We start from the raw sequence: 25730 nt of genomic DNA on the forward strand, positions 1-25730 counted from the left end.
ATGACTCCTGACAAAGGAGTGTTTTGTGTGGTACATGACTCCTGACAAAGGAGTGTTTTGTGTGTACCTCCTGCTGGGTAGAGAAGTGTTTTTTGTGGTACATGACTCCTGACAAAGGAGTGTTTTGTGTGACACATGACTCCTGACAAAGGAGTGTTTTGTGTGGTACATGACTCCTGACAAAGGAGTGTTTTGTGTGTACCTCCTGCTGGGTAGAGAAGTGTTTTTTGTGGTACATGACTCCTGACAAAGGAGTGTTTTGTGTGGTACATGACTCCTGACAAAGGAGTGTTTTGTGTGTACCTCCCGCTGGGTGGAGGAAGCTCTTTTGATGGATGAGACCTATCTCTGTCTGTATCGCAGAGTTTTATTATAGGCACCAATCTGATCAATTTGATCAATATTTCATAAATGTCCATACCAAGACTCTAAATGGTAATCCCAGGCTATGCAAAACACTTCCTATCGATGAAGGATCTTATTTTAGCTCCCATGCAAAACAACATTTTGTCGATAAAGGCAGCCAATATTCCTCTTACTAAACTGGCTCATTCTCATCATCAATGGCGCTGTCTATGAAATTTTAGCTTTTACAAAATACCAGAAACATTACTACCGTCAATACTCATTACAGAACATTTTATTAGCCTTTCAATAGCTGTAGGGAACAAGTTGAAATAATTTGTCAACAGCATCAAAAAGGTTCTGTTCGTCAGATGTGGTTTCTTGTAATGACCTTGACCTTAACAACTGTGCTGTGTTGTAATGACCTTGACCTAGCCAGCTTTGTTTTTGTTGTAATTAGATTTATTAATTGATGTTCATGTAAATGATTATCCAATACAATAATGAGGTTTATAATTAAAACGGAAGTAAACAATTATTCTATCAGATACATCATACTGAACAGGATGGGAGCTGACAATGGGTTGATAGCCCTGTCTACAGTGACAAATTGATGAGAGGAGGTACATCTCTGGTTAACCTATAATATTGGACATGATTGAGGGGAGGAGGCCAGATAAACTGACAACAGGGTGTTCTATAGAATACAAGCTAGAAGCCTGGTAGCACAGACATCTGTATAGTGCTTAGTGAAGGAATGTCATGAACAACTAACGGAATACTTAGGTATAGGACAAGATGTAAAATCAAACCTGTCCAAGACAATAGAAATAATATGTAACAGGGCAGGTGTTACCATGGAGTCAGTGAAGATGTTTCCCCTATATGTGTCTGCTGGCATATGTTATTGCACCAGGGGTGGTCTCATCTAAACAGGGTCTCACCAGACAGGTTTATTGTACAGGTTGAGGGAGTGGTCTCTCAATACAGGTTATACTGTGTACACAGAGGAAATGGTGTCATCAAGCTGATTTTACTGTACAGGTTTAGGTCTCTCAATACAGGTTCTACTGTATCGACAGAGGATCTCACCAGACAGGTTTTACTGAACAGGTTGAAGGAGTGGTCTCCCAATACAGGTTCTACTGTGTAGACAGAGGATTTCACCAGACAGGTAAACTGTACAGGTAGAAGAAGTGGTCTCTCATACAGGTTCTACTGTATAGACAGAGGGTCTCACCAGACAGGTTAACTGTACAGGTGGAAGGAGTGGTCTCTCAATACAGGTTCTACTGTATAGACAGAGGGTCTCACCAGACAGGTTTACTGTACAGTGTGAGGGAGTGGTCTCTCAATACAGGTTCTAATGCATAGACAGGATTTCACCCGACAGGTTTACTGTACAGTAGGAGGGAATGGTCACTCAATACAGCATCTTCTTTATAGATAGAGGATATAACCTGACAGGTTTACTGTACATGTTGAGGGGATGGTCACTAAATACAGATTCTACTGTATAGACAGAGGGTCTCACCAGACAGGTTTACTGTACAGGTGGAGGGAGTTGTCTCTCAATACAGGTTCTACTGTGTACACAGAGGGTCTCACCAGACTGGTTTACTGTAGAGGATGAGGGAGTGGTCTCCCAATACAGGTTCTACTGTGTAGACAGAGGATCTCACCAGACAGGTAAACTGTACAGGTAGAAGAAGTGGTCTCTCATACATGTTCTACTGTATAGACAGAGGGTCTCACCAGACAGGTTAACTGTACAGGGGGAAGGAGTGGTCTCTCAATACAGGTTCTACTGTGTAGACAGAGGATCTCACCAGACAGGTAAACTGTACAGGCAGAAGAAGTGGTCTCTCATACATGTTCTACTGTATAGACAGAGGGTCTCACCAGACAGGTTTACTGTACAGTGTGAGGGAGTGGTCTCTCAATACAGGTTCTAATGTATAGACAGGATTTCACCTGACAGGTTTACTGTACAGTAGGAGGGAATGGTCACTCAATACAGCATCTTCTTTATAGATAGAGGATATAACCTGACAGGTTTACTGTACATGTTGAGGGGATGGTCACTAAATACAGATTCTACTGTATAGACAGAGGGTCTCACCAGACAGGTTTACTGTACAGGTGGAGGGAGTTGTCTCTCAATACAGGTTCTACTGTGTATACAGAGGGTCTCACCAGACTGGTTTACTGTAGAAGATGAGGGAGTGGTCTCTCAATACAGGTTCTACTGTGTAGACAGAGGGTCTCTCAATACAGGTTCTACTGTGTACACAGAGGGTCTTACCAGGCAGGTTTTACTGTACAGGCTGATGGAGTGGTCTCTCAATACAGGTTCTACTGTGTAAATGAGGATTACAACAGACAGATTAACTGTACAGGTGGAGGGAGTTGTCTCTCAATACAGGTTCTATTATATAGACAGAGGGTCTCACCAGACAGGTTCACTATACAGGTTGAGGGAGTGGTCTCTCAATACAGGTTCTACTGTATACACAGAGGGTCTCACCAGACAGGTTCACTGTACAGGTTGAGGGAGTGGTCTCTCAATACAGGTTCTACTGTGTACACAGAGGGTCTCACCAGACAGGTTTACTGTACAGGTTGAGGGAGTGGTCTTTCAATACAGGTTCTACTGTATACACAGAGGGTCTCACCAGACAGGTTAACTGTACAGGTGGAGGGAGTGGTCTCTTAATACAGGTTCTACTATATAGACAGAGGAAATGGTTTCATCAAGGAGGTTTTAGGCTGGTTAGGGTGTGTGACCATCTATCATTACTAACCCTCTACCACTAGGTCGATGGTTTTAGGCTGGTTAGGGTGTCTGACCATCTATCATTACTAGCCCTCTACCACTAGTTCGATGGTGTTAGGCTGATTAGGGTGTCTGACCATCTATCATTACTAGCTCTCTACCACTAGGTCAATGGTTTTAGGCTGGTTAGGGTGTCTGACCATCTATCATTACTAGCTCTCTACCACTAGTTCGATGGTTTTAGGCTGGTTAGGGGGTCTGACCATCTATCATTACTAGCCCTCTACCACTAGGTCGATGGTTTTAAGCAGGTTAGGGTGTCTGACCATCTATCATTACTAGCCCTCTACCACTAGGTCGATGGTTTTAGGCTGGTTAGGGTGTGTGACCATCTATCATTACTAGCTCTCTACCACTAGTTCGATGGTTTTAGGCTGGTTAGGGTGTCTGACCATCTATCATTACTAACCCTTTACCACTAGGTCGATGGTTTTAGGCCTACATGGAGCAGTCACTGGTATTGGTCTCAGTTTTTCTCCAGGTACTCTGGTTTTCCTCCACCACTAAAACCTGGTACATCCTTAAATGACCATAGCTGTTAAAGATCCCTGTACCACTGCCAGGTACCAAAGCTTAGTGTTGGAAACTGTTTTACCCAGCTTGTCGCTAGCTCGATAAATCATTTCTGTAAAGAAATCCATATCTTTCGTGACTTATATGAGAAATAAGAAAGATGAAATAAACAACATGTAATTAACAACAGTGGTTTGAGTGGGAAAAAACCCAGCAGACTAGACTTCAGATTGTTATACTACTATCGCTCCAACCAATTCAGCTACCTGGTCAACGGAAGTGTCTTAGCTCAATTGTGCTACCATCATTTATGTCCAAACGGAAGTCAAGGGGAGGTTGCTGTGTATACAAAACACCACAGTACAGTGGAACAGTCATCCTAAACAGGACATTAAACACAAACAAACCAAACAGCCTCCTGCAAGTTCTAACCAAGAGATTTTATTGAGAGGAGGGGGAAGGAAGGATTCTTAAAATATTTGATTTACACTGATGTAGTATTGAACATAAATGTCAAACTTTCTGAGAAAATATCAAGCATTGGCATCATCAACTGTTAAATATACTTTGCAATACATATATGTTAAGGATGGGCTACTGCTTTTTGGGGAGAGGGTTATGGCAGTAGAATAACATATAACTGCCTATTCTCTATATCTAACCCTGGTCTAAATCCAATTATCATGCTGGATATTGCCTGTCTAATTCCACAGTGTATTCTTGGATAAAATTTGTTGCAGCCAGTACTATCAATAAAGTCTCCACATATTCTGGCCGTTCTTCAATACATTTCTAGATTAAGATGCCATAAATTTCTACTGTGAAAATGTCTCGCACAACTTTACGACAATTCTATAGTAAAAAAGCATGCATGCATTCGCTGACATAGCAGTTCCATAAAAAAGTCGTCAAGAGATTTACAAAGAAACAGTAAATGTAAAAACAAGTGTATGGCCTCATTCAATCTTTATAACATACTCTGCTGTCATGGTTACTGACAGCATCTTCACACTTTCTCAGCAAGGAAAAGGTCCACAAATGTCAAGAGAAGAAGACGATTTGGATGCAATGATTTGATCGGGGTTAATGGTGTGACTCACCATCAGACCGTCAGCTAGCAGTTCTGATAAAAGAACAGTGATAAGTGAAGGGATGTACAGAATCATATTTACCGCATGCTATATCATATTTACCTTGTCCAAGATTATATTTATGGCAAACAGAATCCTGTTTATGGCATATTGGATCCTTTACTATATACATGATCATATTTTCTGATTACATGATCATATTTATTGATTACATGATCATATATCCTGATTACAGGATCATATTTGCTGATTACAGGATCACATTTGCTGATTACAGGATCATATTTACTGACTACAGGTTTATATTTACTGATTACAGGTTTATATTTACTGCATGCATGGTCATATTTACTGCAAACAGCTTATTATAATTTGATCTCACAGAATTTGAAGTTGTTAGAGTTTGTTCTTCTTGTCAAACATGTTCACTGATGGTATTCAGAAGTATTGTCTCTTAGACTTGAGGAATTGTTTGATTTGTCCCTTGCATTCTGTAGGAGTAAGTTGTTTTATTGATGCTGTTGGTGCTATTCCGTTGACTGGTAGGGAAGGTATCATCGTGCACGGTAGCTAGATATATATATATATATATATGATGATTAGCCCTTAGTCTTTGAGGAAAATTGTAGCACGTACACTCTAGCCTCATTCTCCAGTCATTCTATTGACTAACATGTGTTAGTGGTTGAGATAGGAAAGTATTTTTGGTAATGCTCTACATTTATATACACACCGTATGTACATGTATTGTATCTCTGTACACTGTGTTCATACTGACTACCAGTTTCTTCCGTACCAATATAAATCACTGATGTTTTATAAGATAAAAGTTATTTTTTCCAATAATGTACAGAAAACTACTTGAGAAGATGGATAAAAACTATTTCTAAACACAGCTTTGTGTAACTATTAATATTCATAAATGAAAACAATTATTAAAATAAATTGGCATAGGTCTGATGACAGGCCACCGAGGTAGAAACCTGAAACCCCAGGTTGAAGTTACTAATACAGCCCATTCAATGATGTCTTGGTCATCTCTTTTACTGATTTTATCTCTATGGCCAGATTGGTGAATTTAGGAATCTTATCAATTAAGGTACACTAAACTTCACTGAACCTACTACTAAAGGAACAATAGATCTCATTCTGCTGTGTTTTCAGACTGGTACAGAAACTACTTCCAAGGGATCTTGTTAGTCAAGTCATTCAAACTTCTGGGAAGACTTCTGTGATGCAGATCGTCCTTATTTTTATGTCTGAGAGTTCTGTCTGAAGCCAGATTTGTCCTGAGATAAATATTGTGTACTAAATTTCATGAAATACCTGTGTTTTGTATTAGTTTTAATTTCTCTCTATAAAAATTCCCCATGATTGATTATAACTCATCTAAATTTGTCCGTTATGAATAATTACCCAGTGTTGGTAATAACTTAGGGATATCAATACATACATTCAAGAAGACTGGCTGTAGCTACATCAACACCTAAATGGTTTACTGTGCAACAAAGTGAACATTTGGCTGAGAACATTTTATGGAGTTACCATCTGTTTCTCTACAAGCCATAAGCACTAGTTATATCTCTACACACTCAATAGTCTCCTACTGGCTAGGTCATAGCGTGGAGCTCCCAGGTATCACACTCCTAACTATACAAAACTCTACCATATTCTATATAATAAACTCACCTGCCAGTCCATACAGTCAATACAAAGCAAACGAGCTCCCAGCTATCACACTAAATAGTCTCCTACTGGCTAGGTCATAGCACGGAGCTCCCAGCTATCACACTCCTAGCTACATGGAACTCTACCATATTCAATTTTATAATCTCACCTGCCAGTCCAAATAGTCAATACAAAGACAAATCAAGCACCACTTACTGAACCCTGTTTTATCAAGAACCTGTATGATACAGAATTTAGCTTGACTTGATCTACTATAATTTAGTGTTTATGGAACCTGTTTAATGTCAAGCAAAATTGATCTTTAAAAGGATTAATGGAGAAATTAAGTGTTGGAAGTTATATATATCTGAAAATGATTGAGTATCTGTGGAATAAGAATTTCAATTATCCTGTCTGATCTGATTTCTGAACATTCTGTCGTATCCAACATCCAGCAGTAATCCCATTTCTTATTTACAAAAAACTTGAGTAACATTTGAACTCTTCCAATTCAAAGGTTGGAATAGTTCATTATGAAATTTCAAGGGTGAATGAGTTAATACAAGCATTTTGTTGGATTCCACATGTACAGGGTTTCATGTTTGACAGTTCACACTGTACACATGTACAGGGTTTCATGTTTGACAGTTCTCGCTGTACACATGTACAGGGTTTCATGTTTGACTGTTCTCGCTGTACACATGTACAGGGTTTCATGTTTGACTGTTCACACTGTACACATGTACAGGGTTTTATGTTTGACTGTTCACACTGTACACATGCACAGGGTTTCATGTTTGACTGTTCACACTGTACACGTGTACAGGGTTTCATGTTTGACAGTTCACACTGTACACATGTACAGGGTTTCATGTTTGACAGTTCTTACTTTACACATGTACAGGGTTTCATGTTTGACAGTTCACACTGTACACATGTACAGGGTTTCATGTTTGACAGTTCTCACTGTACACAATGGTTGTGATTTTTTGATTACTTCAACTAACACACTGACATAAAATCTAATCCTCATATGTATGTAGTCATGAAATTTTGAAGCCATCTTACTGAATTGATCTTAATTTATTTAAGATATCCCCTTTACTAAAACTCACTGCCATTCAGTGCAGAACTATTGTTTACCAGCTGTTAGGGTTCGTTTGGCAAGTTTATAACATTTGCAGTAAACTGGCCATTTAACACTTTCTAAAATACCTGATGTATGGAGTTTGGTTTTTCCAGAAGGTATGGGATGTTTATCACACCATTAAAAATGTGATGGAACTTTAGAAGTCGGCAGCAGTTGGTGAGAACTCAATAAAACACAGGTGATGACAGGGCTTGGTAAGAATCTGATATAACAGGCACTGAGAGGCGAGATCTTTTTCTTCCATTAGCATTGGTAACAAATTAAATACCTTACAAATGTTTAAAAATATCATTGATATCTAGTTGCTTGCAATGTTTTTTTCTAAAATGGCTAAAGAGATGTCCCTTTCATTTAAACAAGTAAAGAACTGTACCACTATTAGTACGGAGTTTGAATCCCACACAGCATATATTGTAACCTCTATTGCACTGAATCTATGTGGGGATCTGGGTACTCTGTTCCAATATCCATATAATATACAAAGTACAGACCTAAAATTACTGTCATTCCAATGGGCGTAGTGTATCTCTTGTCACCATTTGTTTATTTGAATCTGATTAAACAGGGCTTTTTCTGTAGAACATTCAGCTCATCTTAACAAAAACCATTGTATTATTTTGGCAGATATGACATCCAGGACGCCACCATAGTCTCTAATTTGCTGATTTTTGATTGATTTTTATTTTATTTATAAAAAACGTCAAAGTGGATTTAAACAAACTTCGTAATTTTTCTTTACCTTGTGTTTTGATGAAGACACTTCATTAAATCTTGCTATTCCCTAAACAAAATGAATTTACGAAGGAGTGATACCTCCTGTGTTTTAGTAGTTCATGCCTGGTAAAGGGGTGATACCTCCTGTGTTTTAGTAGTTCATGCCTGGTGAAGGAGTGATACCTCCTGTGTTTTAGTAGTTCATGCCTGGTGAAGGGGTGATACCTCCTGTGTTTTAGTAGTTCATGCCTGGTGAAGGAGTGATACCTCCTGTGTTTTAGTAGTTCATGCCTGGTGAAGGAGTGATACCTCCTGTGTTTTAGTAGTTCATGCCTGGTGAAGGAGTGATACCTCCTGTGTTTTAGTAGTTCATGCCTGGTGAAGGAGTGATACCTCCTGTGTTTTAGTAGTTCATGCCTGGTGAAGGAGTGATACCTCCTGTGTTTTAGTAGTTCATGCCTGGTGAAGGAGTGATACCTCCTGTGTTTTAGTAGTTCATGCCTGGTGAAGGAGTGATACCTCCTGTGTTTTAGTAGTTCATGCCTGGTGAAGGAGTGATACCTCCTGTGTTTTAGTAGTTCATGCCTGGTGAAGGAGTGATACCTCCTGTGTTTTAGTAGTTCATGCCTGGTGAAGGAGTGATACCTCCTGTGTTTTAGTAGTTCATGCCTGGTGAAGGAGTGATACCTCCTGTGTTTTAGTAGTTCATGCCTGGTGAAGGAGTGATACCTCCTGTGTTTTAGTAGTTCATGCCTGGTGAAGGAGTGATACCTCCTGTGTTTTAGTAGTTCATGCCTGGTGAAGGAGTGATACCTCCTGTGTTTTAGTAGTTCATGCCTGGTGAAGGAGTGATACCTCCTGTGTTTTAGTAGTTCATGCCTGGTGAAGGAGTGATACCTCCTGTGTTTTAGTAGTTCATGCCTGGTGAAGGAGTGATACCTCCAGTGTTTTAGTAGTTCATGCCTGGTGAAGGGGGAATGATAACTGTCCTGTAGTATGTTAGTACTGATGATGTTGTACCAGGTGGATCTGATCTGATACCTCAAACCTTACATCATCACCTACACACAACAGTCAGAGAGCCTGCTATCACATGGTACAATCTACTGGCATATATAGCTGGCATACCTACACTAAAGTAGACCCACCTAGCCACACATTGCACTATGATTAGTGTAATTACATAGGCAAATCATCATGCCATCTTACCCTGACAAAAACATAAAAATAACTCTTAGAATGAATTCCTCAAAAAAGCACCCCACTTCGAAATCATCATGTCATCTTACCCTCCAAAAAATAGAGAAATATCTCTAAAAATGAATAGCAAAAAAAAGAACCCCACTTCGAAATCATTATAGCATCTTACCCTCACAAAAATACAGAAATAACTCTTCAGAATGCATTCCACAAAAAAGCACCCCACTTCGGTATGTACACATAAACGTTTCCTCCCAAAGTTTGATCATTACAGAGTGTGTACGGAAGCACTACCTCACAGGTAGTCTATATTGTACATGTATATTGAATGTTTGGATAAAGAAGAGTATAATTTGGTTACAATTAGTTTAGTCACAGAGGAAACTCGATAGCTCAGGCTGAACTAACAAACTAGTCAGAAAGACTGGCAAACAGATATATATAATGACAGCAAGGGATAATGTTTATGACTAGGATTTGAAACCAGTTTATCAAATTATATTTGTTGCTGATGTATGGTAGAGCTTTTAAAACTGTATTAAAAAATTACAAAAAAGGAAACAACAGTTACTTCATTAAAAATGTGAAATAGTAATAAGCAAGTAAAATAGAGTATGCGGTGTCATTCTGTGTATTTTATTAAACTGAGGCACATCAAGTGTAACAGGAGATCTAAAAGGAGTGTAATATTATCACACTCCTTGTAACAGGAGATCTATAAGGAGTGTGATATGTATCACACTCCTTGTAACAGGAGATCTATAAGGAGTGTAATATGTATCACACTCCTTGTAACAGGAGATCTATAAGGAGTGTAATATGTATCACACTCCTTGTAACAGGAGATCTATAAGGAGTGTAATATGTATCACACTCCTTGTAACAGGAGATCTATAAGGAGTGTAATATGTATCACACTCCTTGTAACAGGAGATCTATAAGGAGTGTAATATGTATCACACTCCTTGTAACAGGAGATCTATAAGGAGTGTAATATGTATCACACTCCTTGTAACAGGAGATCTATAAGGAGTGTAATATGTATCACACTCCTTGTAACAGGAGATCTATAAGGAGTGTAATATGTATCACACTCCTTGTAACAGGAGATCTATAAGGAGTGTAATATGTATCACACTCCTTGTAACAGGAGATCTATAAGGAGTGTAATATGTATCACACTCCTTGTAACAGGAGATCTATAAGGAGTGTAATATGTATCACACTCCTTGTAACAGGAGATCTATAAGGAGTGTAATATGTATCACACTCCTTGTAACAGGAGATCTATAAGGAGTGTAATATGTATCACACTCCTTGTAACAGGAGATCTATAAGGAGTGTAATATGTATCACACTCCTTGTAACAGGAGATCTATAAGGAGTGTAATATGTATCACACTCCTTGTAACAGGAGATCTATAAGGAGTGTAATATGTATCACACTCCTTGTAACAGGAGATCTATAAGGAGTGTAATATGTATCACACTCCTTGTAACAGGAGATCTATAAGGAGTGTAATATGTATCACACTCCTTGTAACAGGAGATCTATAAGGAGTGTAATATGTATCACACTCCTTGTAACAGGAGATCTATAAGGAGTGTAATATGTATCACACTCCTTGTAACAGGAGATCTATAAGGAGTGTAATATGTATCACACTCCTTGTAACAGGAGATCTATAAGGAGTGTAATATGTATCACACTCCTTGTAACAGGAGATCTATAAGGAGTGTAATATGTATCACACTCCTTGTAACAGGAGATCTATAAGGAGTGTAATATGTATCACACTCCTTGTAACAGGAGATCTATAAGGAGTGTAATATGTATCACACTCCTTGTAACAGGAGATCTATAAGGAGTGTAATATGTATCACACTCCTTGTAACAGGAGATCTATAAGGAGTGTAATATGTATCACACTCCTTGTAACAGGAGATCTATAAGGAGTGTAATATGTATCACACTCCTTGTAACAGGAGATCTATAAGGAGTGTAATATGTATCACACTCCTTGTAACAGGAGATCTATAAGGAGTGTAATATGTATCACACTCCTTGTAACAGGAGATCTATAAGGAGTGTAATATGTATCACACTCCTTGTAACAGGAGATCTATAAGGAGTGTAATATGTATCACACTCCTTGTAACAGGAGATCTATAAGGAGTGTAATATGTATCACACTCCTTGTAACAGGAGATCTATAAGGAGTGTAATATGTATCACACTCCTTGTAACAGGAGATCTATAAGGAGTGTAATATGTATCACACTCCTTGTAACAGGAGATCTATAAGGAGTGTAATATGTATCACACTCCTTGTAACAGGAGATCTATAAGGAGTGTAATATGTATCACACTCCTTGTAACAGGAGATCTATAAGGAGTGTAATATGTATCACACTCCTTGTAACAGGAGATCTATAAGGAGTGTAATATGTATCACACTCCTTGTAACAGGAGATCTATAAGGAGTGTAATATGTATCACACTCCTTGTAACAGGAGATCTATAAGGAGTGTAATATGTATCACACTCCTTGTAACAGGAGATCTATAAGGAGTGTAATATGTATCACACTCCTTGTAACAGGAGATCTATAAGGAGTGTAATATGTATCACACTCCTTGTAACAGGAGATCTATAAGGAGTGTAATATGTATCACACTCCTTGTAACAGGAGATCTATAAGGAGTGTAATATGTATCACACTCCTTGTAACAGGAGATCTATAAGGAGTGTAATATGTATCACACTCCTTGTAACAGGAGATCTATAAGGAGTGTAATATGTATCACACTCCTTGTAACAGGAGATCTATAAGGAGTGTAATATGTATCACACTCCTTGTAACAGGAGATCTATAAGGAGTGTAATATGTATCACACTCCTTGTAACAGGAGATCTATAAGGAGTGTAATATGTATCACACTCCTTGTAACAGGAGATCTATAAGGAGTGTAATATGTATCACACTCCTTGTAACAGGAGATCTATAAGGAGTGTAATATGTATCACACTCCTTGTAACAGGAGATCTATAAAGAGTATGATACATGTTAAACTTTTTCCTCCAAAGTGATTGGCTTCTTCATATTTTTGATTTATTTTAGGATTAAAAAATGTGTCCACCATTTGCAATTGCTAAAATCGCGAGTGTATAGAAGCAATGACATTTCAAAATTGTTACCTCAGATTGCATTGATAAGGTATTAACATATATATATATATATATATGGCATTTTAACAGATAACAGCTGCTACTAAGAACATCTTGCTGTTGCCATTAAACAAGACAATATTTACTGTACACAGCATGGTTCATACCTATACAAGGTCTGTTACTGACACATATAACCAAGTGTAGACATATCTGTGTGGACAAGCTTTCTTGTTATTTCTCTCAGCATCTTCTAAATGTTCAATTAGTTTCACAAATCAAACATCCAGAATCTGTTACAATGCTATATCATCCTACACTATACATCTTACAGAACGGAACTCTTTTGTAGAGTGAGGACATATTAATACATAGGTATTTACATAACAGTACATGTACTGTACACAATGATGGGGTGACTGTAGAAGTGGTAAAAGTTTTAAGAAGATTAAGGTTTTACTGACGGAATAACTTGATACATGTGACTGGGTTTTGAGGGATACCAACGTCAGCCTCCGTCAGCCTCCGTAACATTCAATCACGTTCTCATTACAACAGCTGATAACATAGCTCTCAGTTCTTTGGTCAAGGTCAAAAACTGAAACAAAAATTTGTGGAAAAAAATGAGTGAGCTCAACATGAAATGAAACCAGATATGATACCTAGCTATTTGGCAGCTTAGATAGAGGCGGGGATTTTATTTCTATACCTTAACATTACAATGTGTTAAAACTAGATCTACAAGCTGTTCTCTCTCTTGTTTTTGGGTTTGCAACTATTACATCAGAGGTATTAGATATACACTCAAAACTTAGCTGTAACAAACATACCATTTTGTGTTATATTTTATACTTCTGGAACTCCAGGTTAGTTGTACCAGCTTTCACAATGATTTGTACATTATTTTTATCTTGCACTTGTGAATTTTTAACAATTGTTGTTTGTTACAAAATTAGACAAAATGTTTTGTTTTTTTTCCTGAACCAACTTTGTTAAGGAATACAGTGCACTTGACCTGCAATAGACTAGGAGTTGTTGTGTTTGGTAAGAAGATAAGCATAAAGAGGTAGAAACACGTAAACATCAATTAGTACAAGCTTTATGTGCCAGGGATCTGAGCTAAGATTTCACAGAACACTTCTTAGTAACGATGCATTTGTACCTACAACTGGAAACAAGCTGGCCTGCCAAAAACAGAAAGGGCATTAAGGGTGTACCATGTAGTGTGTGTTTATTGAGTGCATACCATTAGTACAACAGTACTTACCTGTTATAACACATCATTAGTTAACAGTACTTACCTGTTATAACACATAATTAGTTAACAGTACTTACCTGTTATAACTCATCATTAGTACAACAGTACTTACCTGTTATAACACATCATTAGTTAACAGTACTTACCTGTTATAACTCATCATTAGTACAACAGTTCTTACCTGTTATAACACACCATTAGTAAAACAGTACTAACCTGTTATAACACACCATTAGGACAACAGAACTGAACTGTTATAACACACCATTAGTACAACAGTACTACCCTGTTATAACACACCATGAGTACAACAGTACTTACCTGTTATAACACATAATTAGTTAACAGTACTTTCCTGTTATAACTCATCATTAGTACAACAGTTCTTACCTGTTATAACACATCATTAGTACAACCGTACTTACCTGTTATAACACACCATTAGTACGACAGAACTTAACTGTTATAACACATCATTAGTACAACCGTACTTACCTGTTATAACACACCATTAGTACGACAGAACTTAACTGTTATAACACATCATTAGTACAACATTACTTACCTGTTATAACACACCATTAGTACGACAGAACTTAACTGTTATAACACATCATTAGTACAACAGTTCTTACCTGTTATAACACACCATTAGTAAAACAGTACTAACCTGTTATAACACACCATGAGTACAACAGTACTTACCTGTTATAACCCATCATTAGTACAACAGTACTTACCTGTTATAGCACATCATTAGTACACCAGTTCTTACCTGTTATAACACATCATTAGTACAACAGTCCTTACCTGTTATAACACATCATTAGTACAACAGTTCTTACCTGTTATAACACATCATTAGTACAACCGTACTTACCTGTTATAACACACCATTAGTAAAACAGTACTAACCTGTTATAACACACCATGAGTACAACAGTACTTACCTGTTATAACCCATCATTAGTACAACAGTACTTACCTGTTATAGCACATCATTAGTACACCAGTTCTTACCTGTTATAACACATCATTAGTACAACATTACTTACCTGTTATAACACACCATTAGAAAAACAGTACTACCCTGTTATAACACACCATGAGTACAACAGTACTTACCTGTTATAACACATAATTAGTTAATAGTACTTACCTGTTATAACTCATCATTAGTACAACAGTTCTTACCTGTTATAACACACCATTAGTACAACAGTACTTACCTGTTATAACACATTTTTTGTTTTGATTTGTTGGTTTTTTCCAGGATTTGTTTTTTACATCTCCTCTGGTTTATTGCCGATACATATAGCTTTTTGATACAAAGAAGACAGCATGTTGTTTGTGACTTTCACACAATCAAAGGTCAAGGTCACTACCCCTATCATGTTTAGACACATATTTTCAAGATGGGAGTTGATAGTGTTTCTGACTAAAATAATGAAGTTTAATGTTGGACTCACTACAGGTCTGATAGGGGATGATACTATATGGTCCATACTGACCTCAGCCTCAGCAGCCAGTGTGTATAAACTAGCCTAATAAATGTGTCTACCCCACTACTGATACCAAACTACAGTAATTGGAGAGATATATTACACAGTTGCCATGGTGATTTATTGGTCATAAATATGCTGGATACTTATCTTTTACTATGGTCATTTTTCTGCTGATTTGGCTTGCCTTAGTTGGGAGTAAAATTATAGTTTTAGTTCATAGATGATCAATAGTCATTTCTGTTAGACAGAATCGTTTTCGTATGTACGTTTTGCATTTCCTTCTATCCCAGTTATTAATAGCTGTGTAATGAGTCATCTGTCTCCATCACAAGCAAATATATCACAACTGTTACTGATAAAAGGGAAAAATAGGTAGACCAGTGAACTAGAATATTTGTCATGATAAGAGGGAAGTTTCTGCCTAGCTCAAACAGTAGACTAGTGGAATATATTTTGTTGAGATCAGAGGGAACTTTCTCCCTAGCTCAATTGGTAGACCGGGGGGGGGGGCAGACTTACAAAAAGGAGGGAGAAACTTAGCGGAACTGGACTGGTTCGATTGCCAGCAACCAGGTAGAGCATTTCTCTAGAGTTTGGGGGTCCCAAATGAAGCTAGGTTGTAAATAGTGTTGTGTTTGAGAGGCAGAAACTTAGAAAAAGGAGGGATGAATGTAGGGAACGAGACTAGATTGATTGCTAGTGTGGCTCCATTGGTAGAACATTCCTCTAGAGTTTGGGGGTCCCAGGTGAACCTGTGTTGTAGTTAGTGTTGTTTTTGGGGGCGTAGATTTAGAAAAAAAATGGTAGAGTATTCCGTTAGAGTTCGGGGGGTCCGAAGTTTGATTCCAGGTCTGGCCGTATGTATTTCTCCCTATTACTCATTGGTTCCTTGTATATTTATTCCCGCAACCATAATAAGTATAGTTCAGAATATTGCTGTTCAATTTTCTTTTTATGTTGAATTTTTATGACCATGATTGGATCAATTAGTTTGTAGTTATGCCAATGTAAAATATAATTATTTAATTTTGCCTATCTCCCCAGGGATGTGTAGTGGATGATTTTTTTTTATATATATCGTATATACCTAAAAAGAAAAACAACTGATGACGGAACTACTTTTTACACTTCAGAATGCAAAATTACAACGCAGATTTTTTTTAAGCGCAATTGTTTAGTTTACGTAAAAATTAAATAAATCTTTAACTTTGCATTGACAACGTGTTTGTCTACTTTTTAAAAATTAAATTATAAAGAATGCCCAAGATTTTGTTTTGGTATATACGGTATATACCGAAAAAAGATTGTGCACTTTTTTGCATAAACCGCTTCGCAGATTTATGCAAAGTGCATTTTTTTTTTTCGGTATATACCGTATATACCAAAACAAAATCTTGGGCATTCCTTAAATAACACTCTAACCATCTATAACTGTTCAGGTATCAAACAGTGTTTCTTCCCTAACCCTACACTTTGTTTCTGTAAATATCTGTTATAGTGATGTTGAGAGCAATGCAGCAGGATTTGATCCTTTTCTATCAGCATGCTGTGCAGTGTATAACTGTATAAACAGTTACACTATTGAATTGTCTGCAGACTTGGAGGATTTCTGTCCCTGGTGTGTGACTTGCAGTCTAATGTCTTTACCTATGTAGAGTCCAGACCAGGTTCCAAACAGGGGCTGACGTGAATACACTATCTCCAGAGACAATGATCTGTAGGCATGCCTCTTATATCTTTAATTGTTGGTATAAGGAGATATTTATTCTGTGTAATGTGAGAAATAGTAAACGAATTGGTGACCAGTTTCAGATGCAGAAAATTTAAGTAAAGTGTATGCGATGAAAGATTTTAATTTGTTGCAAAATAATTCAGTATGTGGAATGAAAGCAGACATTTGATTGAACGGCTGCTGAACCCCAGGCCCCAACCTTGGCAGTAGTTTATTGACCTCAGACAATCAAATATCTAAACCTGAATAAACTATTTAAACCTTTATAAATTATTTAAACCTCAAAATAACTTTGGAGGGAAATTTGTCTAAATTACGTCTGAGAATAGCATCTGAGATAACTGTTCACCCAGACTGAAGTTGCTACAGCTCAGGTGATCCATCATTAGGAGTACCTCAGATGTTCGGGTAACCATCTCCTTATAAAAACTTACTGTACATGTCTACAATGTATACACCTTATATCTGTACATGTCTACAATGTATACACCTTATATCTGTACATGTCTACAATGTATATACCTTATATCTGTACATGTCTACAATGTGTATACCTTATATCTGTACATGTCTACAATGTGTACACCTTATATCTGTACATGTCTACAATGTGTACACCTTATATCTGTACATGTCTACAATGTGTACACCTTATATCTGTACATGTCTACAATGTGTACACCTTATATCTGTACATGTCTACAATGTGTACACCTTATATCTGTACATGTCTACAATGTGTACACCTTATATCTGTACATGTCTACAATGTGTACACCTTATATCTGTACATGTCTACAATGTGTACACCTTATATCTGTACATGTCTACAATGTGTACACCTTATATCTGTACATGTCTACAATGTGTACACCTTATATCTGTACATGTCTACAATGTGTACACCTTATATCTGTACATGTCTACAATGTGTACACCTTATATCTGTACATGTCTACAATGTGTACACCTTATATCTGTACATGTCTACAATGTGTACACCTTATATCTGTACATGTCTACAATGTGTACACCTTATATCTGTACATGTCTACAATGTGTACACCTTATATCTGTACATGTCTACAATGTGTACACCTTATATCTGTACATGTCTACAATGTGTACACCTTATATCTGTACATGTCTACAATGTGTACACCTTATATCTGTACATGTCTACAATGTGTACACCTTATATCTGTACATGTCTACAATGTGTACACCTTATATCTGTACATGTCTACAATGTGTACACCTTATATCTGTACATGTCTACAATGTGTATACCTTATATCTGTACATGTCTACAATGTGTACACCTTATATCTGTACATGTCTACAATGTGTACACCTTATATCTGTACATATGATATAATCACTTATCTACAGACATGTACCTTATTTGTCCCCCACCGGTTCCCTGGGGGGACTATAGGTTTGCGCTCCGTCAGTCCATCCTTTCGTCCTTCCGTCCAAGAAGTTTGTCTGGTATTTATCTTCTTTACTATTGCACCTTGAGTAACCAGATTTGGGTGTACAAGGACATCTTGGGATGGCGGAGTGCAGAGTGCAAGATTTAGGTGACTATGACCTCAATGTGAACTTTTGAAAAAGTCTGTCTGGGGAATATCTTCTGTATCTTTTCATCTGGAGTATCCAGATTTTGTGTATAAAGACATCTTGTGATGGCGTAGTGCAAAGTGCAAGAATTAGGTCACTGTGATCTATGTCTTGACCTTAGACCTTTACTGTTGAAAACGTTTGTCCGGGGCATATCTTTGATACTATTTCACCTTAAGTATGCAAAAAAAAAATGAGGAAATCTTGGGTTAACGGAGTACAGAGTGCAAGAATTAGGTCACTGTGATCTATGACTTGACTTTTGACCTTCACTTTTGATAATGTTTGTCTGGGGCATATCTTCTATACTATTTCACCTGGAGTAACCAGATTTGGTGTACAAGGACATCTTGGGATGGTTAGAGTGCAAGAAGTAGGTCACTATGACCTCACTGTGACCTATGTTTCCTGACATAAGTGTACTGTTTGTTAATTATAGAAATCATTATTGGTGGGGGACTATGGATTGCCTTGCAGTACTTTGCCTTGTTGAATTTCAATCATCGTGGACATTTGACAGTGGTAACAACGTGCCCCTGAGACATCAGACAATGGCCATCACTGGCCAGATTTACCGATGAGACATCAGGCAATGGCCATCACTGGCCAGATTTACCGATTAGACATCATACAATGGCCATCACTGGCCAGATTTACCGATTAGACATCATACAATGGCCATCACTGGCCAGATTTACCGATGAGACATCAGGCAATGGCCATCACTGGCCAGATTTACCGATGAGACATCAGACAATGGCCATCACTGGCCAGATTTACCGATGACTGTTCATTTTAATAATCTTTCAAATTCAATTTTATGACTACAGTGACATTTTCTTTTTGAGACAATGTTTTCAATACTAAAACAATCCTTAAATGTAAATCTAGTGATTTATAGGTTTTAAAATAACTGACCGGGCTTTCAGACATCAATTATTCTATGAAGGTTGTAAATAAGTTTGTAAGATACATACATTCATACATGACATGATCGTTTTAAAAACTACATGCATTGCAGAAAAACCATGGCAGCTTTGGATTAAAATTGTGTTTTGTCAATTTTTACAGGTATATCAGAACACCAGGCAACACGTATTTCTGATTAGGTGGAAACATGTCATTTGTCTGTGTGTGTAGCTATATCCGACACTATGTTGTACAGTGTAACCTAAGATACAAACCAAACATGTGAAAACACTTACTTCCTTCTGACAGGCCATACATCACTGAATTACAGACGAGCTTGTTTGTGTCTCAAGTTTACAACAGTGACATTATGTAGTGTTGTATATCTTCTGTTCAAACAACAGGTAGAACTGAAAAAAAGGCATTCAGATTGTTTTCTCAAAAATCCAATTTATGGGATCTCATAGGAACAATTTACAGTGGTATATTTACATATCTACATTTTTCCTTGATTTATTAGAAATCGTAATGTGTGTCTGACTTTGAGAATTGCTATGATGTATAAACATGCATTGCAAACACCATGGATAATTAGAATTTAATGAGGAAAGTATATCACTGAAATCTATTTATAGACACTTAAATAAATATTTTAGCGATAAATGAGCTACTGGAAAAAGTAAACAGACGCGCCTGTTTGATTTGGGTAGCCAACGATGTGACATTTATTCCAATTAAACAAGGTCCCTGCAGCCAGTCGGTCTTTCTGGAACCTAGTGAACACAAATCAAGGATGTCTTTTGTAACCTAAGGCGGCTATAGGTCACTTTCTCCATTTGCATAATACGATGAATTATAATGACATATTTTTCCATAAAATTTCATAAGATTTATCTGTAAAGATTAGAAACTAATTGATAGATTAATTTTAGTGAAATTTGAAACATACTGTGTAGAAATGTCACTTTGAAAACTGATTCCAATTGCCTGTGTACATGTAAAGCTAAATTAATTTCAGTGAAATTTCACTGTTCTGTGACTATCATCAGTAGATATCATTTTCCCCAGGGAGTTAGATGTAACTATCATTTTCCCCAGGGAGTTAGATGTAGCTATCACTTTTCCCTCAGGGAGTTAGATGTAACTATCATTTTCCCTAGGGAGTTAGATGTAGCTACCACTTTTCCCTATGGAGTTAGCTGTAGCTATCATTTTCCCCAGGGAGTTAGATGTAGCTATCAATTTTTCCCCATGGAGTTAGATGTAGCTATCACTTTTCCTTCAGAGAGTTAAATGTAGCTAGCAATTTTCCCCTGGGAGTTAGATGTAGCTATCATTTTCCCCAGGGAGTTAGATGTAGCTATCACTTTTACCCGGGGAGTTAGACATAGCTATTTTTTTCCCTGTGAGTTAGATGAAGCTATTTTTGTCCCAGGGAGTTAGATGTAGCCATTATTTTCCCCTGGGAGTTAGATGTAGCTATCACTTTTCCCCTGGGAGTTATATGTAGCTATCACTTTTCCCTAGGGAGTTAGATGTAGCTATCACTTTTCCCCTGGGAGTTAGATGTATCTATCACTTTTCTCCTGGGAGTTAGATGTAGCTATCACCTTTCCCCTGGGAGTTAGATGTAGCTATCATTTTCCCCTGGGAGTTAGATGCAGCTATCAATTTTCGCCTGGGAGTTAGATGTATCTATCACTTTCCCCAGGGAGTTAGATGTAGCTATCACTTTTCCCCTGGGAGTTAGATGTAGCTATCACTTTTCCCCAGTGAGTTAGATGCTGCTGATATGTAATGTTTTACCACTCCTTTCTAGTGTATACTGTATGCCGTTGTAAACATCAGACATAAACAAGTTTTATAATTGCTGTTTTGCAGCTGTTTCAGCATGAATTTAAGCCATGTGTAATTCCTGCTCATTGATGGAGTAGGAACACATTTGATAATGAATGTTGAAGTTATCCTTTGTTGATTTTGTTTTATTTTGTTGGTCAGTTTTTATCAAAATACTTGGAATTAACAACCATTAAGTATCAGTTTTTAACAAGTTTGCTGGACTAGATAATGCTGGCTTGATCGAGATGTGCTACGAACCAAGGGAATCACTGGAATGTTTAATACTTTGCAATAAACGGAAGGATAATGACTTCATGCATTAATGTTTTGATCTTAAGTTTAAATGTGTGAATTGTTATCATTACAACAATTGTTTCCATGACAATCAGTTGAAATAAAGTTACCAACTTCCGTTGTTACTGACTCTGTCGCCCTGACAACTAACCAAGTTACGGAAGTAATTTCCTTAGTTTCCGATCTGAGACGATTATGTCAGACATATATTGATAGCTCTGTATTAGCCTGCTCCGTATTAGCCTATCAGGTCTGTGTGTCGATCCTCAGGGCATCTTGTAGGTGGAGCCAGCCCAGCTGAGAGTACTGGTATATATATTTCCTGTATGTAAATTATTTATGAAGCCAGGCTAAATGCCTACTGCAAAGATTTCTGTAAATATTGATCATTTGGAATTGTCAGATGATAAAAATGAGAGTTTTATATTTTATGGGCTGATTTATTTTATTTATAGAATATTTTATGGTCTGTTTTATAGTACATATAGAAAATTATATGTTCTAGTTTGTGTGTTAGCATATTTACAGAACACATCAAAATGCCAGAGGACCGAACTGGGTTATGCAACCAAAGAGGGTCTCCAAGGATTTTTTTAGGTCACCTGAGACAAAGTCTCAAGTGACCTATTGCGATCGCCTTTTGTCCGGCGGCGTCCGGTGTCAATTTCAATGAAATTTTGCAGAAACCTTCCATGGCCAAAGGTCAACTAAAATTGTGAATTATATGGTCCCCAAAAGGGTTGAATTGACTGAAATTTCAAAAATCTTCTTCTCAAGATCCAGATATGGTAGAATCAAATACTCTTCATAGATGGAAGGGTCTTAAGGTGCTTTAATAAAATTGTGAATTTCTTGACCCTGGGGTCTCACGTTTCCTCCTGGAGAGGGGGTAATCTTTACTATATAGTTTATAAAGGGAAATCACATTTTGGACCAACATTTGTTTAATTGCCATCGGAAGTAATTCAATTTAGGTTAGCATTATCAGTATTGGGTAGCAGTTTGCTAGCATGCACATATCAGCCCTGACTGACTCCCAGGGGCTGATAGATGGGGCCAAAAAGGGTTGAATTGACTGAAATTTCAAAAATCTTCTTCTCAAGACCCAGATATGGTAGAATCAAATACTCTTCATATATGGAAGGGTCTTAAGGTGCTTTACCAAAATTGTTAATTTCATGACCCTTGGGTCTCACGTTTCCCCCTGGGGAGGGGCTAATCTTGACTATAGTTTATATAGGGAAATCACATTTTGGACCAACATTTGTTTAATTGCCATTGGAAGTAATTCAATTTGGGTAAGCATTATCAGTATTGGATAGCAGTTTGATGGTATGCACATATCAGCCCTGACTTATTTTTGACCCCCATGGGGCTGATGGGTGGGGCAAAAAGGGGTTGAATTGGCTGAAATTTCAAAAATCTTCTTCTCAAGACCCAGATATGGTAGAATCAAATACTCTTCATAGATGGAAGGGTCTTAAGGTGCTTTACCAAAATTGTGAACTTCATGACCCTGGGGTCTTATGTTTTTCCCCTGGGGAGGGGGTAAACTTTACTATAGTTTATATAGGGAAATCACATTTTGGACCAACATTTGTTTAATTACCATTGGAAGTAATTCAATTTGGGTTAGCATTACCAGTATTGGATAGCAGTTTGATGGTATGCACATATCAGCCCTGACTTATTTTTGACCCCCAGGGGCTGATGGGTGGGGCAAAAAAGGGTTGAATTGACTGAAATTTCAAAATCTTCTTCTCAAGACCAGATATGGTAGAATCAAATACTCTTCATATATGGAAGGGTTTTTAGGTGCTCTACCAAAATTGTGAATTTTATGACCCTAGGGTCTCACGTTTACCCCTGGGTAAGGATGGGGAGGGGGCAAAATTTGTTATAGTTTATAATGGCAAATGATACTTTGAATATTACATGTTGATAACTTGATTGGAATTATAACTGTAAGTTGACAGTTTGATACTTTGAAAATTTTGAGCCATTCCTACCCCCAAGGGCTGTAGGGACGGGCCCAATGGAGTCTGTGTGCTAAAATAAAATTTCTTCATTTATCTTGTTCAGAATCAGAGGTGCTAGTTTCAAATACTTTTCAGTCTTAAATCTGCATGCTAGATATTGAATAAGGTGGTTTTATTGTTTTTTGTCACTTTGAATAATATTTCTGTTCATGTTAAAAACAAAAATCAACTCTCTGTATAAATATATCAGGTGACCGTTAAGGCCCATGGGCCTCTTGTTTTTAATAAGCCTGGTTTTAAATTGACAAAGAAGTAACAAAGAAGCACGGTTCTACATGCATTTTTTTCAGAAGGTTAAATAACTGGCCAGAAGAGTACGAAATAGAAAGCATCTGGATCGTTATTGTTTTACGATTCTGTACCTAACCCAAACAGTTGTATGACCTTACAAAAGTGTTAAACCTAGATTTTGACCTTGAATGGTGCAGAGCAGTTCCATTTGTGATCAAGGATTATAAACATTTATTTAAACTTGACCAGAAACTACAAACAGTGTGTGATGTAACTGTACATGCAGTTAGTAAAGGGATCTTCCCTAACATCTTGTATGGTTCTGGTTTCCAAAATCAGCATTTCCAGATTTAGTTAACTATAGACAAGGTTCATTATTATGTTGACAACAAATATATATCTGATCGTTGAATGAACTTGTATTTTCCAGGTACATTTGAAATGTCGACAGAAGCAGAAGATGACATATATGAGGTTGTAAACATAGGGAAGATCAAAGCCCACACACCTAACCTTAGAGTCGTTAATCTGTACGGAATCACCTTCATTGACGACTCTCACATCGAGCTGCTAGCCTCTAACTGTATTCATCTAGAGAGTGTGGCCTTGAACTTTTGTCTTAGGGTCAAAGGGTCATCTTTCAAGGTCCTTCTACAGAGGTGTAAAAAACTAAAGACTTTACTGCTGCAACATACAGGTAAGTGATTCTCAATTACCCTATATAGATTATACAGTAAGTGATCGTTACCCTATATAGACTATACAGGTAATTATAAGTAATCCTTACCCTGCATCAATTATACAGGTAAGTAATCGTTACCCTATATAGATTATACAGGTAATTATAAGTAATCCTTACCCTATATAGATTATACAGGTAATTATAAGTAATCCTTACCCTATATAGATTATACAGGTAAGTGATCGTTACCCTATATAGATTATACAGGTAATTATAAGTAATCCTTACCCTATATAGATTATACAGGTAATTATAAGTAATCCTTACCCTGTATAGATTTTACAGGTAAGTGATCGTTACCCTATATAGATTATACAGGTAAGAGATCATTACCCTATCTAGATTCATCCTCAATACTCCAGGGGTTACACTCACTAGCTTATTTAGCATATTCCTGGAATGATGTTAGGCAGGGTATACTGGAATCAGGTTGTCTGTCGTCTGTTTACATTAAATGGCCACTTTTTAAATTTTTGGTTCAAGATGGCTACCATAGCTTCTGATTGGCTGAGACAATAATGTTTATAACTTGACTTCTATGGAGTTGACTTTGTCGATACTCTGTGGGTGTAATACATAGGGGATATACCATGTATTAGAGGCTGACATTTTTGAATGAAGATGGCTACTATAACCTCTGATTGGCTAAGACATTAAAAACGTTTATGGTCAAGCAGGGGATATTTGTATGTCTGTGGCTTACATTTCTAGTTGGTAATTATATTCACAAAAACGTAACTGCTTCAATACTCTTTTAGTCTTCTTATTGAAATATACTGGTGCACATGTTCTGTCATAGAGGTTGTACTCACGACTAGCTGATGTACACAAGAGTGCCTAGCACTAACTTACCTAGACAGAACTACCTAGCA

At 37.3% G+C, this 25730-nt stretch overlaps 1 protein-coding gene across 5 annotated transcripts in view; it reads left to right on the forward strand.

Moving 5' to 3' along the window:
• Nucleotides 1–25730, forward strand: part of LOC110464571 (uncharacterized F-box/LRR-repeat protein C02F5.7-like) — a 71209-nt gene that overhangs the window by 34974 nt on the left and 10505 nt on the right. For all 5 annotated transcript variants that reach the window (XM_021519873.1, XM_021519878.1, XM_021519865.1 and 2 more), the window contains one exon: nt 24547–24813. In XM_021519873.1, the coding sequence (XP_021375548.1) occupies nt 24547–24813 (267 nt within the window). The remainder of the gene's footprint in view (nt 1–24546; nt 24814–25730) is intronic.

The sequence above is a fragment of the Mizuhopecten yessoensis genome, unplaced genomic scaffold, assembly GCF_002113885.1.
Source record: "Mizuhopecten yessoensis strain PY_sf001 unplaced genomic scaffold, ASM211388v2 scaffold1539, whole genome shotgun sequence".
Taxonomy (NCBI): Eukaryota; Metazoa; Mollusca; class Bivalvia; order Pectinida; family Pectinidae; genus Mizuhopecten; species Mizuhopecten yessoensis.